At 44.7% G+C, this 15,857-nt stretch overlaps 1 protein-coding gene across 15 annotated transcripts in view; it reads right to left on the reverse strand.

Annotated features, from left to right (window-relative positions):
• Nucleotides 1-3,097: 3,097 nt before the first annotated feature.
• dmd (dystrophin) overlaps nucleotides 3,098-15,857 on the reverse strand; it is a 3,042,490-nt gene continuing 3,029,730 nt past the window's right edge. For 14 of the 15 annotated variants that reach the window (XM_072513987.1, XM_072513978.1, XM_072513988.1 and 11 more), the window contains one exon: nucleotides 3,098-4,644. In XM_072513987.1, the coding sequence (XP_072370088.1) occupies nucleotides 4,547-4,644 (98 nt within the window). In that variant the 3' untranslated portion in view covers nucleotides 3,098-4,546. Of the gene's footprint in view, nucleotides 4,645-7,941; nucleotides 7,974-15,857 lie in introns of all 15 variants that reach the window. The other variant, XM_072513983.1, reaches the window with a different exon arrangement.

Consider the following 15,857-nt stretch of genomic DNA (forward strand, 5'->3'; position numbering starts at 1 on the left):
TGATGCCAAATGGCATGCGATTGTAGCAGCATCTGCCGAAAGGTGTGTTGAAGGTGCAGAGCCTTCTGCTGGACTCTTCCAGCTGGATTTGTCAAAATCCCTGTGATGCATCTAATTTGGTGAAGAAGCACACGTGTGCCATCTCACCCGTGAGTTCCTCCCGCTTCGCGATGGGGTAGTGTTCCCGCATGATATTCTGATTGAGATCCTTGGGGTCAATGCAGATGCGCAGGTTCCCCGAAGGCTTCTTTGCGCACACCATCGAGCTGACCCAGTCAGCCCGTTCAGTGACCTTGGATATGATGCCTTTTTGCTGAAGATCCTTGAGCTGTGCTTTCAGGCGCTCTCTCAGTGGAGCAGGGACACTTTGTGTTGCGTGGACCACTGGCTTAGCATCAGGTCGTAGCAGAATCTTGTATCGATAAGGCAGCGTGCCCATCCCGTTGAACACATCTGAATACTGGGCAAGGGTGTCGTCCATGCCGGCCTGAAGATCCACATGGGAGGATGTTGTGGTGTAAACCCTTTGAATGAGGTTCAGCTGCTTGCTGGCGTGCGCACCTAGTAGGGATGCCCTGTCCGGCTTAACAATTTCAAAGCTTAACCGTGCTTGTGTGTGTCGATTGGATACGTGCAGATGGCAGGATCCCAGTGCCGTGATGGCATTCCCGTTGTAATCCAGGAGCGTGCAGGCAGCTGGAAGGACCGTGGGGGCTTCTTAACGCGTCTGAAGTCTGCCTGTGAGAGGAGATTGGCAGAGGCACCTGTGTCCAGCTTGAACTGATTGGGGCAGTGGTTGACCTTCATCACTGCTCGCCATTCGTCCACGGAATCCACAGCTAGGATTGACTGGACTTGCAATGAGTCTGCTGTGGCATATTCACACGTTGTAATAATGCCCACACATTAGGTGTTGTCCAGGCATTCAGCATCTGGATCCGTTGCAGTGCCGGGATCAGATTCCAGTAGGCGTTGTTGCACACTCCTAATGCGCCGTCGTCAGAATTGGGAGCACTGACTCCTGACTGGTGGTGCAGATCTGCACAGGGATGCATAGTGGCCTGGCTTCCCGCAGTTTAAACAGCGTCTGTCTCTTGCAGGGCAATGTTTCTTTAAATGGTCTGTGCCACAGTTCGAACACGTCATGGCGTCGGCGTCCTGACGCTCCGTGCATCGTTGCACATGCGCAGTGCGGTTCTCAGATGTCCGCACCTTCGCAGTGCGGGTTTCGGCTGCTTTGTTATCCCGTTCACATTGCGCATGCGTCGGGCCCCGGGAAGAGCGTGCAAAATGGCCGCTTTCATCAATGTTGAGGCGCTGCATCCGGGAGATGGCCTGCACACTCTCCGCCTCGTGGGAGGCTAGGTTATCATTTTCTGCCGTTTTGTACTGGTAATAGCGATTTTCAGCGTGCTCATGCACTGTGCATGTTTCAATCGTGACTGGCAGGGTCATATGCTTGCTCTTCAGTAACTGCATCCGCAGTATTTTGCTTTTATTACAGGAGCCAATCTAGTTGTGTGACTTTATCCAAGCTATGGGGAGTGCAGGTTCTGACTTGCTATCTCATGTGACTCGACCGTGGTGTCTCACATCAGTGACTTTTTCCCCAGCTGGGGAGCTTTCCCCAGCATGCAAAGCAAAAACACTGCTCTAGTTCCAAGATTAAAAGTTTGAGTTGCGCTATCCAATAATTGATGTTGGAGACATAAGCCCCCATTCAACGAAAAGTTGCTTCTTTCACAAAACCTGCTGCTGCTTCATGTTGACCAGCATGCACCACTGACTTCACCAAGCTCCCAAATCATGTTTTTTAACAGCAAGTGAGGCAATCCTTTCCTGTCCCAGCTCTGCACCCGTACACTCTTTCAGCAGTTATAGCAACTCCTCTCCTCCTTACCCTCCCATCTCTTCTTTCCCTTGACGTCCAATGGTCGATCTGCTTCTTAAAGGAGTGATGGCTTTGGAGAGTGCAAGTGGATGACTAGTCCAAGTGTTTCAGCCACTTTGTTGCTCCATAGAGTTGGACAGGCCTGTGAAAAGCCTGTGCACTAGAAGGTATGTTTGATATGACCATGTCAGGTTTCCATCCTAAGCTATCTGTTTGAAGGTTTGCATTTAGTAGCTTCAATATACTAGCTTCAATACTGTCATCACATTTTATCCTTTTTTGCCCTGTCACTGCCCTAATAATGCTAAGTAGAACTGAGTTCTTCAAAGTGAGAGGAATTTGAAATGAAACTGGAATTTAGACTGCCAAACTGTCAGGTGAATAAGAATGCTGCCATGGGTGGCTGTTCTTAGCATTGTTGCAGCTGGTTAGGTACTGATCCAAATCTCAGCTGCTTCTTCAAGGTGGTTAGGAAAGTCTTTAAAGTACATACATATAATGACCATTTCGAAAATATGAAGTGCAAACAAAAAGACAGCTGATACCACTTCCCCAAGATTTTTTTTAATTGTAGGAAGCAAAGAAAGACTTGCATTTATAAAGTGCCTTTCACAACCTCAGGACTTCCCAAAGCGCTGCACAGGCAATGAGGTACTTTTGAAGTTCAGTCACTTTGAATAACGTAGGAGACCAGCAAACTACCACAAACAGTAACACAACGATGACCAGAGTTTTTGTGATGTACAGCAAGCATAAATATTGGCCAGGACACTGGGGTCAACCCCCCCCCCCCCCCCCCCCCCCAGCTCTTCTTCAAAATGGTGCCCTGGGGTCTTTTATGTCCACCTGAGCAAGCAGATGAGGCCTTGGTTTGACAGTTCATCTGAAAAATGGCATCACCAACAGTGCACCTTCAGCACTGCACAGGAGTGTCAGCCTAAATTTTTGATGCTCAAGGGCTGGAAATGGAACTTGAGGCCACAATCTTCTAATGACAGTTCAAGATTCACCACAGCCAATGGTAAATACAATGGCTGCATTATGAAGAATTGATGAGTGGAGAAATCAGCACCTTACGAAGTATCACTATTAACCATAACCTAATCGATACCTATCAGCTGTTGTCTTCTTTGCAATACAGACTTCAGTATTGAAACCAAATTTCATGCTTTTGCACGGCAACATGTAAATAAAGAATCAATATGATTAATATAACTGCGTGCTTTATTTGTATACACAGTAAAGCAATATATAATACAATAGTAAGGCATATATTGTGTGGAAACTTGGTATGTGATGATTATGCAGGAAAATATACTTTACAAAACAATTAGTATATGTATTGAATATGTTAACATAATGCATAATGCAATATATTATGATGATATTTGAATAACAAACAATACTGGTTAAAATGATGTAACATGCCATATGATATTTATGCACCAAGTTATACTGATTACTTCCACAGTCAAATACATTCAGGTCATACAAAGTGAACTCAAATGTTTCTTGTGATATTTTTAAGGTAACAGTAATTCATATTTTGCATCTGCTTTTTTCTGACTCACCCCAAAAAACTAATATTCTATTTAATGAAATCACAATTGAGAACACAGTTGCTGCAAGCAAATGCCTAGTTTAGCAGCAACATCTGTAGTAAACTAACCCTTAGTTTGTACCTTATTTAAATGGATTAGAAAACTGGTGACGTCTTAAAAAAAGTTGGTTCGAGGTTGCCTTAGAAAGATTATGTAACTGCAAACAGCCACCTATGCTCTCAAAAACTTCTGTCTGATAATGGAGAGACGATTTGTGTGATTTTAATTTCAAAGTACTGGAAGATTTTATGCATCTAACTTTAAAATTTAAGCATTTTTGTTTTGAATGTTAACTATATCGGTGTTTAATCTGTTACAATTTAGCCAAAAACAAAAAAATGAGGTAGAAACAACGTGGTAATTAATGATTGATTTTTGCAGATAAAATCTCTAGTGTTTAACAAATAAGAGCTCTCCAATGTGTGATTGTTATGCTGAAGTGAATGTGATTTCCTGGGAGATGCAGCGATTCATTCCTGGCATTTCATTAAAAGAAAATGGAGCTTTGGGAATGAATGTCAGATAAAGAGTTTTGGTACTGCTATGTGCTACAATATTTTACTGATTAAGAAGGAAGAAAAAAACAACACTTGATGGTTAGAGCTGTAATGATGCAAAGACAAATGCAATTACAATTTCAAAATTTTCGTCATCTGGGGATGGGGGATTATAAACAATAAAATTATGTATATTTTGTAAGAAAGCACCCTTTTAGTGAACAATCTTCATAATTGTTACAAATTTAACAATCCGAAACACGCTCCATAAAAAGAAATGGCAAGGTATGTAGCTACCAAGATTTTATATGTTTTCATTCTATTTTTTTTGTACAATTGCATAGAACTGTAAAACCTGCCATTGTTAACAAAACAATAACAGACTTAGGAAACTACTGAAATCTACGGTATATTACCACTACCTTTCACAAAAAAATAGATGTTTTCTTTTTTTTTAAACTTGTAAACCTGTACGGTCCAATCCATTTATATTTTGTATGAACATATAAAAACCATGCTTGACATCTGAAGCCAATGTTGTGATAAAGCACATCTGGTTACTCTGCTGTCTCATCATCGGTCATGACCGTCACCAAGGTTTCCATTGCTCGGCCCAGGTCGTCCACCATATGGAAGAGACTGCCTACATTGTTACCTGCAGAGAGAAAAGAAACCAAAGAGGGTTACCAGGTTTACTTTGGAAAGGCCTTGTGCGGTTACACCCTTCTAGAGCAGAGTGGCTCTAGCTAAGTGAGTCATGATGCCATACATACTACATTGAGCTGGAGGAAAGCGGGTGAGTGTTAATTTTATAAACACTTTAGAAATCATGATGTCATCTGTGAAGATGGAAGTCCAAGGAGTTACTACTAAAACTGAATTAATCCAATGGTTTTTACTTTTAGTGTATATGGGCAAGGCAGCATTGAAAGTTTACTTTCACAGCTCCCCCTCCATCTATCTTATTATGACTGGTGAATAATCAAAGATCAACTGTAATGGTGTAAGATGACCTGTATTTGAGATGACAAGAAATGACATCATGATTTTTAAATTTGGGGAATTAGCTGAAAGATGTTAAGTCAGAGACACTTGGAAAAATATCGATATTTTTTCTTTTAGTGACCTATTGTGGCTACAACTATTCTGATTAAAAATCAAAGCTGAGCAAAATTTCCTCCAACATATAATTCTTTTCCACCAATTGAGTAGCGCATTTGTAACCTTTGTGATGGATGAGTGGTTCAATTCATTCCCATGGGCGGTGCAAGATGGCAAACCAAGGAGATCTCCGTTTCGATTGGTGCTATTGTTAAGTCTGTTGCTTGTGGCAATGCTACACCTGGCCTCATTGCCCCTGAACTAGAAAAGGAAATATACGCTGTTGTTATCGGCCAGAATTCTCCGGCTGTTCAATAGTGGCAGGATTCTGAGGTGCCGCTGACAGCGCAACCCCGCCCACGGGTTTCGCATGACAGCGACAGGAACAGCACGCCATCTCCTGCCTCTGAGAAACACGCGGGTGGGAGGCCGGAGTGCACTGCCCACCATTTTTGATAGCTATTTAGTAATCCTACTGGCAATAACCCTATCCTGGGCTGGTTTAATAATGAATAGCTTTTAACTGTGACTAATTGTTAACCCAGAAATGGAATTGGTGCGTATAGTGTTACATTGAACTCTATTAAAACTTGCTGAAATGCCGGGTAGGATAGATTTAGATAAAACAGATTTGACTTTTGACCATTGTGAATGTGGACAGTAAAGATCAAACAATAAAAGTACTGGGCTGGATTCTCCGTTCCTGAGACGAAGTGTTGACGCCGGGGCAGGATTCGTGGACTTCTATGACAGCAAAACTGGCGGCACACCTGGACAATTGATCGATTCAGTGACCATTGAAGGGCCAGTACCGGCAACGTGTGGGACATGTCCGAATCCATTGAAAAATGTTGTTTGATTTGCCGGGTCCATGATTTAACTCTCAGGAGGCTGACAGGCTGCAGCTGCATGTACACACTTCGCACCACACACACACACTCGTCCCAGTCAACAAGATGGCACTGGAGCCCATCCTGCTGATGGGTCGGCTGGGGCCAGAGAACACCTAGGGGGAAAGCCTGGGGGGGGGGGGGGGGGGGGGGGGGGGACGGGACACCCATACGACCCTTGGCAATAAGTTCACAGTGGGCAGTCAGTGGCGTGCACAGCTGCATGGCTGCCTTGCAGGCTACAGCAATGATGTTCCCTGCTCGTCCACCCCGACCCCACAGCCCACCTCCTGGCCACCTCCCCCCCCCCCCCCACCCTGGCACAAGCCCCCCAGCCACACTTGACCTGTCAACTCTGCTAGGTGTTAATACTTCTGGTTTTTATGAATATAGTCTTAAAATTTGCTTTGCATTATTTCTGATACACCTGATTTCACAATAGGTCTTCTGCAGAAAGTATTGTGTACAGTCTGGGTGCCACACTACAGGATGTGAATGCACTGGAGGGAGCGCAGAAGAGGTTTATAAGAATGGTCCCCGGGATCAGAAGCTTTTGATATGAAAGTAGATTGGAGAGGTTGGGACTGTTCTTGGAGAGAAAACAAAGAAAAGATTTGATAGAGATGTTCAAAATCATGAGAGGACTGGAGAGAGTAGAAATGGAGAAACTGTTCACACTCATAAAAGGATCAAGAACGAGAGGGCACAGATTTAAAGTGATTTGCAAAGGAAGCAAATGTGATGTGAGAAAAAAAGTTTTAACACAACGAGTGGTTTGGGTCTTGAATGTGTTGGAGGCAGGTTCAAGCGAGGCATTCAAGAGGGCATTAGATGATTACTTGAATAGAAACAATGTGCAGGGGTATGGGTAAGAGGCAGGGGAATGTCACTAAGTCATGTTGCTTGTTTGGAGAGCTGGTGCAGACATGATGGGCCAAACAGCCTCGTTCTGCGCCATAACAATTCAGTGAAATAAATGATAAGTGGGCTTGTTGCTGATGTTTCCTTTTGCCAAAACAAATTTAAGATCCAACATTTTCCGGGGAACATGTCTCAGACAGATACCCTCAACTCCTTGCTTCCAAATAATGAAATATTTGTCTAATTTTGTACCTGCACTACTTTCATGAACATACACTTTGTTTTCTCCAGTGCACCTCCAGCATGAGTTATAAAGTTCTTGTAGCAATTTGTTTTTCACATGTCAAAGAATTATAATCAAGGTTTTCTTTTTGCGGCTATGTGAGCTGTTTGGAAATGATAGATGCGCATTTGCTGTTTTTTTATTGCTGGCATTTACAGCTCTTCATAATCAGAATTACAAAGTACAATTCATCACATTATTGAAATGCATTTCGGGAAACATCATGTCAATGCATAATAACAGGTATTTTTTTCTTTTTGTTATGGGATCTTTACTGCCATGTGAGGCAACTCCATCCAAAATATGGTGTGAAACAGCAAGAGTCTGGGTTGGTGATGCATAACTTAACTCCAATCGCCTAATTTTATAGCTTTGGTTTCCCATGTGTATGGAAAATATACATCTCTCCCAACATGTTTGCAGTCAACTATGGATGAAAATTCTTCTTGCAAAAGTTCGTGTTTGTTTATCGTCAATCTGTTTCCAGATGAATTAAAAATAAATGAACAGTGTAAGCCCCACACAAAAATGAAATGGAGTGTCACAGAGGTAAGATTCTTCATACAATACCACATAGATATATTACAAAAAGCATGCCAGGACAAACTCTGATTAGTTGCTGCTATTTAGGGAGCATTTTAAAAAGCTGAATACGGCACCAGTGGGCCAACAGTAAAGACCTGTACCCACTAGTATTGAACCCTGATGCCATGCGTGAAATGCACACAAATACACTTCTAATGCACATGCCAGTAACAAATGGAAGAAGCAGGCATACATAAGCAGCATTGCTTTGGCAGTGAGTTGGCTCACCAACCTCTTTCACTTGCTTTCCAGAGGAATCCCTCACTTTAGTGATAGGTAGAAAAGGTGAAAGGAAAAAGAAGAACCAACAATGTAGGTGAATATATTGTTCCATATTAACATTAAGAATTACACGTTTTCATGCAGACAACTGAATAAGAGAATGAAATCAATAGTTCTGCATTAGTGCCATCATTCAGGGACAGCAATGTATTAATTGGGGCGTTCTACAGGAAGTGCTGGAAAAATAATTGATACAGTGTAATTTGATATCTATCATTCTCCAGAGTACATCAGGGTACTGTTTCCCAATCACCTCCTTGGCTACACTGGGATGCCAACGTTGGGCATTAGGCAAACCTTGTCCAGGCAGAACTTGGGCCCTCAGGTTTCTCACTTAGTTATCAACTGAATCAATTTACACTTTCAGTACTGACTGCTACTGTGGGGTATATATTGCAAAAAAAAATTTAAAAAAAAAAAAAAAAATTTATGGATACCTTTTCCCCCTTATATTTCTCTCAATCTGACTCTGCACAACGGGCATTTTCTTTGCGTGTGTGACGAGACAATCTTCCAAAAAAATTTACCTAAAACCAGCCCCAATCCCTCTCCATAGCCCATCAAGAGTTATCATTCAGATCCACCAGTTAAGAATGTTACAATCCATAACTGGAAACATTGCATATGCTGCTGCTGTTAATTACTTGAAATATTCGTGTCAAGGCTCATATATGTGATGATTATTTTTTTCATAGAATTTTGGATAAAATGGTGCTCACATTTGTGTTGTGTTGAAGTAATTCATTCATCATACATACAGCATCAATTTACCCAACGTCAGATACCACTTAAATCTAATGTATTTCCCTTTTGACTCAGCAATTTTATTCACATAATCCAATCAAAACAAAACGGGGCAGCACGGTAGCCTTGTGGATAGCACAATTGCTTCACAGCTCCAGGGTCCCAGGTTCGATTCCGGCTTGGGTCACTGTCTGTGCGGAGTCTGCACATCCTCCCAGTGTGTGAGTGGGTTTCCTCCGGGTGCTCCGGTTTCCTCCCACAGTCCAAAGATGTGCAGGTTAGGTGGATTGGCCATGATAAATTGCCCTTAGTGTTGGGCGGGGTTACTGAGTTATGGGGATAGGGTGGCGGTGTTGACCTTGGGTAGGGTGCTCTTTCCAAGAGCCGGTGCAGACTCGATGGGCCGAATGGCCTCCTTCTGCACTGTAAATTCTATGAAAAATTCTATGAAAACTAACATCCACCTATATTAAAAGCTGATCAGAACTGATTTTATATTAAATCATATATTCACTTTGTATTAAAAGCTGATCAGAACTGATGTTATATTAAATCATGTATTTAACCCTATATTAAAAACTGATGACTGATGAAGTCATTTATCTCTTGTAAACCAGGACTTATCGCAATAATGTTTTTAAACATGTATTACAGACATTATCTTTGTAAAAGTCCAGGTGCAGTGAACTCAATAAGTCTAGTGGCCTTGTCTGGAAATAAGCTTTGCCAACTGAGGGAGTATATTGCTTGTCTAGTGGCCTTGCCACTAAGGGAGGCTACTGCTTGGCAAGAGGCCTTGCCAAGAAGGGAGGCTGGTGTTTTTCTGGAGATAGCTACCGGAGGGATCAACCTCGTATCTTTAGGACCAGGTGACCTGCTAGACTGCCCTAGAAACCAAGGCCTTGCCGACCAAGAGAGAGACTGTTATTTGTCTCGAAATAACTGGGGAGTCAATCTATTTTTCAGAAGCAGATGCTCTGCAAAAAACTCCCTAGAACTCCCCAAGTAAGAAAACCCTATATAAATGTTTGAGCACAGGCTGAAAGTTAGAGTTTCGCTTGGAGAACTGTTTAAGAGATTGCTGGGTATTTATTTGACCAAGCTGCTATCTCAACTTGTAGAGTTCTGCTCATTGCTTGAGTATCGAATTCCGAGGCTACAAGTCGATGTAAGTATGAATGTTCATAGCTTAAGCAAATATGTAGTTAAGAAGCTCACAGGCTAACTCGTCATATATCCTATATTTGTCAAATTGTATCATTTACCAAAAATACTTGTATTACCCTTATTCTTTAAATAAATTGCGTATATATTTTACCACACAGATCCGTGTCTATTTTAATAAATAAGAGTGACATTTAACTAAGGCTCATCATATTCTCACCCTTTGAGGGTATCGGAAGGGTCACTTACCCATGCCTGGCTCTCAAGAATCAGAAATATTTAGTCGAAGTTAAGGATAAGATAGCCCCCTAAGTGATAGTCTATCTCGTATACCAAAGGTAGTGAAAGCAAGGAACATTGTTGATACTATAATTAGACATCCCAAACAGTAAGCCTTACTTTAGATATTGACAAGACCCTGTCTGGTAGCTTACAACCTCAACTAATCGGGAAGATCTTAGGTAGATTACTCCTTGACTGTCACACATTCCAATTTTTTCCTGATTGGCAACCGAGTTCACTTTGCAAATTCCAATTCTCATGGCTGACTATTAACTCGGTACATACATAATACCAGTGCTCCCTGCAGTTAAAACTCACTATCCACTTAATAATTAGAAAAATCTTCACTGTAATAAGTTGGAACAATCTTTCACTGCTCGAGTGATGCGAGTTCATTATCTGACATCCAGATTTTGTGAGCTACATCAATGAAGGAGCAAACATCACAGAATTACATCTCTCACAGTGAAAACATTTCTGTTAGTTAGGCTACATGCCAAACAAGATTCTGCAAATTTAACAAAATGGTCAATTTTTCCAGTTACTTGATTTTAATATATACCAATAACAAATGCTTTCATCTGCAAAAAGAAAATAGGTAATTGTGCAGGTTCTGCGACCCAGTATAACTTCAGCTCATAAATCACGAACTGACAATTAGCTTTGTTCTATGTCAATGCTTTCAAACTCGAGTAACACTAAAACCTTGTCGAAGAAATGAATTGCTGGAGCAGGAAGAAAAACTATTTTGGACAAAATTCTCTATCCGATACAAATTACAAATGCAACTGCTACCTGCAAGTGAATTTAAGGATATAATCCCATTGTAAGGGTACATGTAAACCATTCCAGCTTCTCCTGAACCCCAAGATTGGATGGGATACAACCTGATATATGTTGCAACCATTTGTGAGCTCCAAATGGAAGCAAAGCAAACGGATATAAGCCAAGCTGTGCCTTTTCTTGGAAAGTATGAGCTCCGTTTATCAGGCACCCAAGGTGCACACCTGAAATAACATTCAATATATTGATTATAGGTCCCAACACAGGTTGAAGGACTTTCTTTTCAAAATTAGTTCCTGATTACTGAGATAGACATCAGGGGCGGGATTCTCCCCTACCCGGCGGGGCGGGGGGCCCTGGCGGGATGGAGTGGCGTGAACCACTCCGGCGTCGGGCAGCCCCGAAGGTGCGGATTTCTCTGCACCTTTAGGGGCCAAGCCCTCACCTTGATGGGCTAGCCCCGCGCCGGAGTGGTTGCCGCGCCACCAGCCGGCGGGAAAGGCCTTTGGCGCCACGCCAGCCGGGGCCGAAAGGACTTCGCCGGCGGCTGCTGACGTCATCCCCGCACATGCGCAGGGGGGGTGCCTCTTCCGCGTCGGCCATGGTGAAGACTGTAGCCGAGGCGGACGGAAAAGAGTGTCTCCATGGCGCAGGCCCGCCCGTGGATTGGTGGGCCCCGATTGCGGGCCAGGCCACCGTGGGGGCACCCCCCGGGGCCAGATCGCCCTGCGCCCCCCCCCCCCCAGGACCCCGGGGCACGCCCGTGCCGCCGAGTCCCGCCAGGAAGAAAGGTGGTTTGATCCTTGCCGGCGGGACAGGCATTCCAGCAGCGGGACTTCGGCCCATCTTGGGCCGGAGAATTGCCCGGGGGGGGGGGCCCCGCCGACCGTCGCGATTCCCGCCCCCGCCGAATATCCGGTGCCGGAGTATTCGGCAACCGGCGGGGGTGGGATTCACGCCAGCCCCCGGCGATTCTCCGACCCGGCAGGGGGTCGGAGAATCCCGCCCCAGATCTCACACACTCAGAATTCTGCAGCAACCCTTGCGACATCCAATACAAAAGATGTTTAAGGTAATTTGTTTTCTAAATGCCCTTTCTGTGGAAGAGCAGAAGCATATCCCGCAACTCCAGAGATATTGAAAATCACCTCCACCTCCTTGTTGCTCCAACACCTTCCTCCCAATACTTAGTTTAGGGCTGCCGCCAGTGAGGCAGGTGCCCAGCAATTGGATTCCTTTATTGGATGAGTTGCCAATGGAGATATCACGATGCTGGCAGCTCACCCCAATTATTCAGAGGAGGCCCGAAGATCAATTGCTATTGATCCTCGGGTCCTTGCTGAGAGACTGAGCTGCCTCCATGGCATCAGATCCGGATCTGGAAATAGATCCAGATTAATTTCTACCCCATTGTTTTGAATTTCATTCACCAGTGACTATTGCTTTAGTTCATTAACGGTTACTTTCAATCTCTTCAAATAGATAATAGCATCCTTCATATCATCCTAGCACCACATGCAGCAATTCTGCCTTCGCTTAAGAAACACCATTATTAGAATTAATCAGAAGTCATGGGTGCAATTGGAAAAGATCAGCATCTTCTGGCATTTTATATATTAAAAATTATTTAATTAAGCTAACGTTGAGTTGTAGACTGCTCTCACTTTCAACCGGCATGTAAATCTGTAAAAATATCTTAAGTATGTACTAATAACTGATAACGTTTCACACAACTACAGCACTCACTGATCTGCACACACAAGCTCATTCCCTCAAAACTATACAAACTAATCATCAAGGACTTGTTCAGACATGTGCAGGTGCACTTCCCATCTCCATTCTTACAGGGTATTACCTGCAAATGGAAGAGGAATTGGACCTACTCCACATTTAGCAATGCAGCACTTCTATTACAAATAAAACACATACGTGGTTACTTTTACAATAAGGCATTAGTATCATGAAAGAAACATTACCAGACCTTTTACAGAAAATATCCTGTCCCCAAATGGCAAGACCAATCACCATTACATAAATCATTTATAGGGAGGTAGCCTACAATGTGGCATTGGCTGTTCTGCATGGATCTAACAGCTGCCTAATTCATTCCACAACACAAGAACTGGCTTGAAGAACATTAAAAAAATCCCTCTGGGGAAGCAGGGATTGAATTCCTTCAGGAATGTTATTCGTATCTGCTGATTTCAGATAATCTGTCCTCCCCTCACCCATTGTCCCAGTAAAGGAAATTAAAATGACATTAACAACACCAGAAATGCGACCGAATAAAAATACTGCTGTTGTTAACAGGTTTATATTTGTCAAAAAGATGGCATATGTGCAGGGAATCAATTCTTAAATGTTTGATGATTTAATTTCCTCTGCAAGTGCTCTTGGTTAATATGCTCATGTAAAATTCCTTTTGTGATATCTTAATGACTGTTTTAATTACGCATATTAATTTTATGCAAATACATTAACCAGTACGCTGTCAGAGAACTTGAAACCTCCAAGAATTATGTTATGATCCAGGGTCATATCACTAGTATGTACAGACATTTGATTTAAATTTAAAATATAAGGAGATGCTTTGATCCACTTGTAAATGCATTGTTCAGAGACTTCAGGTTGCGGTGATGCCGAGCTAGCCGCACGTTTCGGCGGCTCCAGCTCCGACGGACCTTCGGGCTCTTTTAAGAGCCCCAACGGGGAATTTTTTGTCGACCCAGCCCGGTGTGGGGTGTGGGAGAAGGGAGTCCCCCCCAAACGAAGGACGAAAATAACGGCGGCGGCGGCTGCAGCCCGAGGAATCATCGACCAAAAGGTCAGAGGGAGAGAAGTTCAAGATGGCGGCGGAGAAAGCGCAGGCGACATGGGGGCCTCTGCAGGATGAAATCGTGAGACGGTGCGTGGAGCTGCTGAAGAGGGAGGTGTTGACCCCGATGCTACAGGCAATTGAGGGGCTCAAGGAGACATTAAAGACCCAGGAGACAGAGCTTCGCGTGGTGGGGCAGAAGGTGACAGATATTGAGGACGAGATCCTGGGCCTGGCTGTTAAGACTCAGACGCACGAGGCACTTCATAAAAAGTGCACTGAAAGGATCGAGGCCCTAGAAAACGGAGCGCGAAGGAAGAATCTTTGGATACTGGGTCTCCCTGAGGGTGTGGAAGGAGTGGACTGTGGAGCGTACGCAAGTACGATGCTGAGCTCACTGATGGGTGCTGAGGCCCCTACACCATGGAGGTGGAGTGGGCAAATCGGATTCCGTCGAGAAGACCAAAAGCGGGAGAACCACCGAGGGCGATAATCGTGCGATTTTACCGCCTTAAGGACAGAGAAGAGGTCCTGAGATGGGCTAAAAAGGTGCGGAGTAGCAGATGGGAGAACGCTGTGGTACGGATATACCAGGATTGGAGTGCGGAGGTGGCGAGAAGGAGGGCGAGCTTCAACCGAGCCAAAGAGGTGTTGCATAAAAGGAAGGTGAGGTTTGGGATGCTGCAGCCGGCAAGACTATGGGTCACGTATCAGGAGAGCCACCATTATTTCGAGACGGCGGAGGAAGCATGGTCCTTCATCAAAGAAGAGAAATTGGATGGGAACTGAGGGACTGATGCTGCAGGAAATGTTATTGTTATTGATTTTGTTAATGTTATGGGTGAAGTTAATTGAGAAGCAAACTGGGAAGGGGGGAGACATTGGGGAAATGTGGGCGCCGGTGATGGGGGAAAGACGGGACACAGTCGGAGAATGGGGAAGGGGAGGGGAAAGGGAGCTGCGCCATAAGAGGCGGGTCAGGTAAACGGATGTTCCCGCACCAGAAAGAATAAGGCGGGAAGACAGGCGCAAGGCGGATGGGAGTTCCCCCACACGGGCAGGGGGGGGGGTCGAGGAGTGAGCAGGAGTAGCCGGGGTCAGTTGAAGTCAGCTGACTTACGGAAGTGACATGGGGGGAGCAATCAAGCTAGATAGGGATCTAGCGGGGGGGGGGGGACACAACTGGGTTGCTGCTCCGGAAATCCAAAAGGAAATGGCTAAAGAGTGGGTGGCCGGGGATGGTGTGCGACGCTGGGGGAGCGAGCGGGAGCGCGGAGGCGAGATATGGGACTGGCCTAGAGAAGGTAATGGCTAGTCGACACGGGAGGGGGGGCAGGTAGCCCCCTAGTGAGGCTGATCATGTGGAACGTGAGAGGCCTGAACGGACCGATAAAAAGGGCCCGAGTGCTCGCGCATTTGAAAGGACTAAGGGCAGACGTGGTTATGCTCCAAGAGACGCACCTAAAGGTGGCGGACCAAGTTAGGCTAAGGAAAGGATGGGTGGGCCAGGTGTTCCACTCAGGACTGGACGCAAAGAACAGAGGGGTGACCATTTTGGTGGGGAAATGGGTAGCATTTGAAGCAAAGAACATCGTAGCAGATAGCGGAGGTAGATATGTAATGGTGAGTGGTAGGCTGGAGGGAATGGAGGTCGTGTTGGTTAATGTGTATGCCCCAAATTGGGACGATGCGGGATTTATGAGACGGATGCTGGGGCGTATACAGGATCTGGAGGTAGGAAACTTGATTCTAGGAGGGGACTTTAATACGGTGCTAGACCCGGGGCTAGATAGATCCAGCTCAAGGATCGGAAGGAGGCCGGCAGCGGCCAAGGTACTTAAGGGGTTTATGGACCAAATGGGGGGAGTGGATCCATGGCGATTTCTTAGACCTAGGGCTAGGGAGTTTTCCTTCTTCTCCCATGTCCATAAAGTGTACTCCCGGATAGATTTTTTTGTTTTGGGAAGGTCGTTGATCTCTAGGGTGGAAGAAGCTGAGTACTCAGCCATAGCCGGTTTCGGATCATGCCCCACATTGGGTGGACCTGGAATTAGGAGAGGGCAGGGAGCAGAGAACAC

This window comes from Scyliorhinus torazame, chromosome 8, assembly GCF_047496885.1.
Source record: "Scyliorhinus torazame isolate Kashiwa2021f chromosome 8, sScyTor2.1, whole genome shotgun sequence".
NCBI classification, from domain to species: domain Eukaryota; kingdom Metazoa; phylum Chordata; class Chondrichthyes; order Carcharhiniformes; family Scyliorhinidae; genus Scyliorhinus; species Scyliorhinus torazame.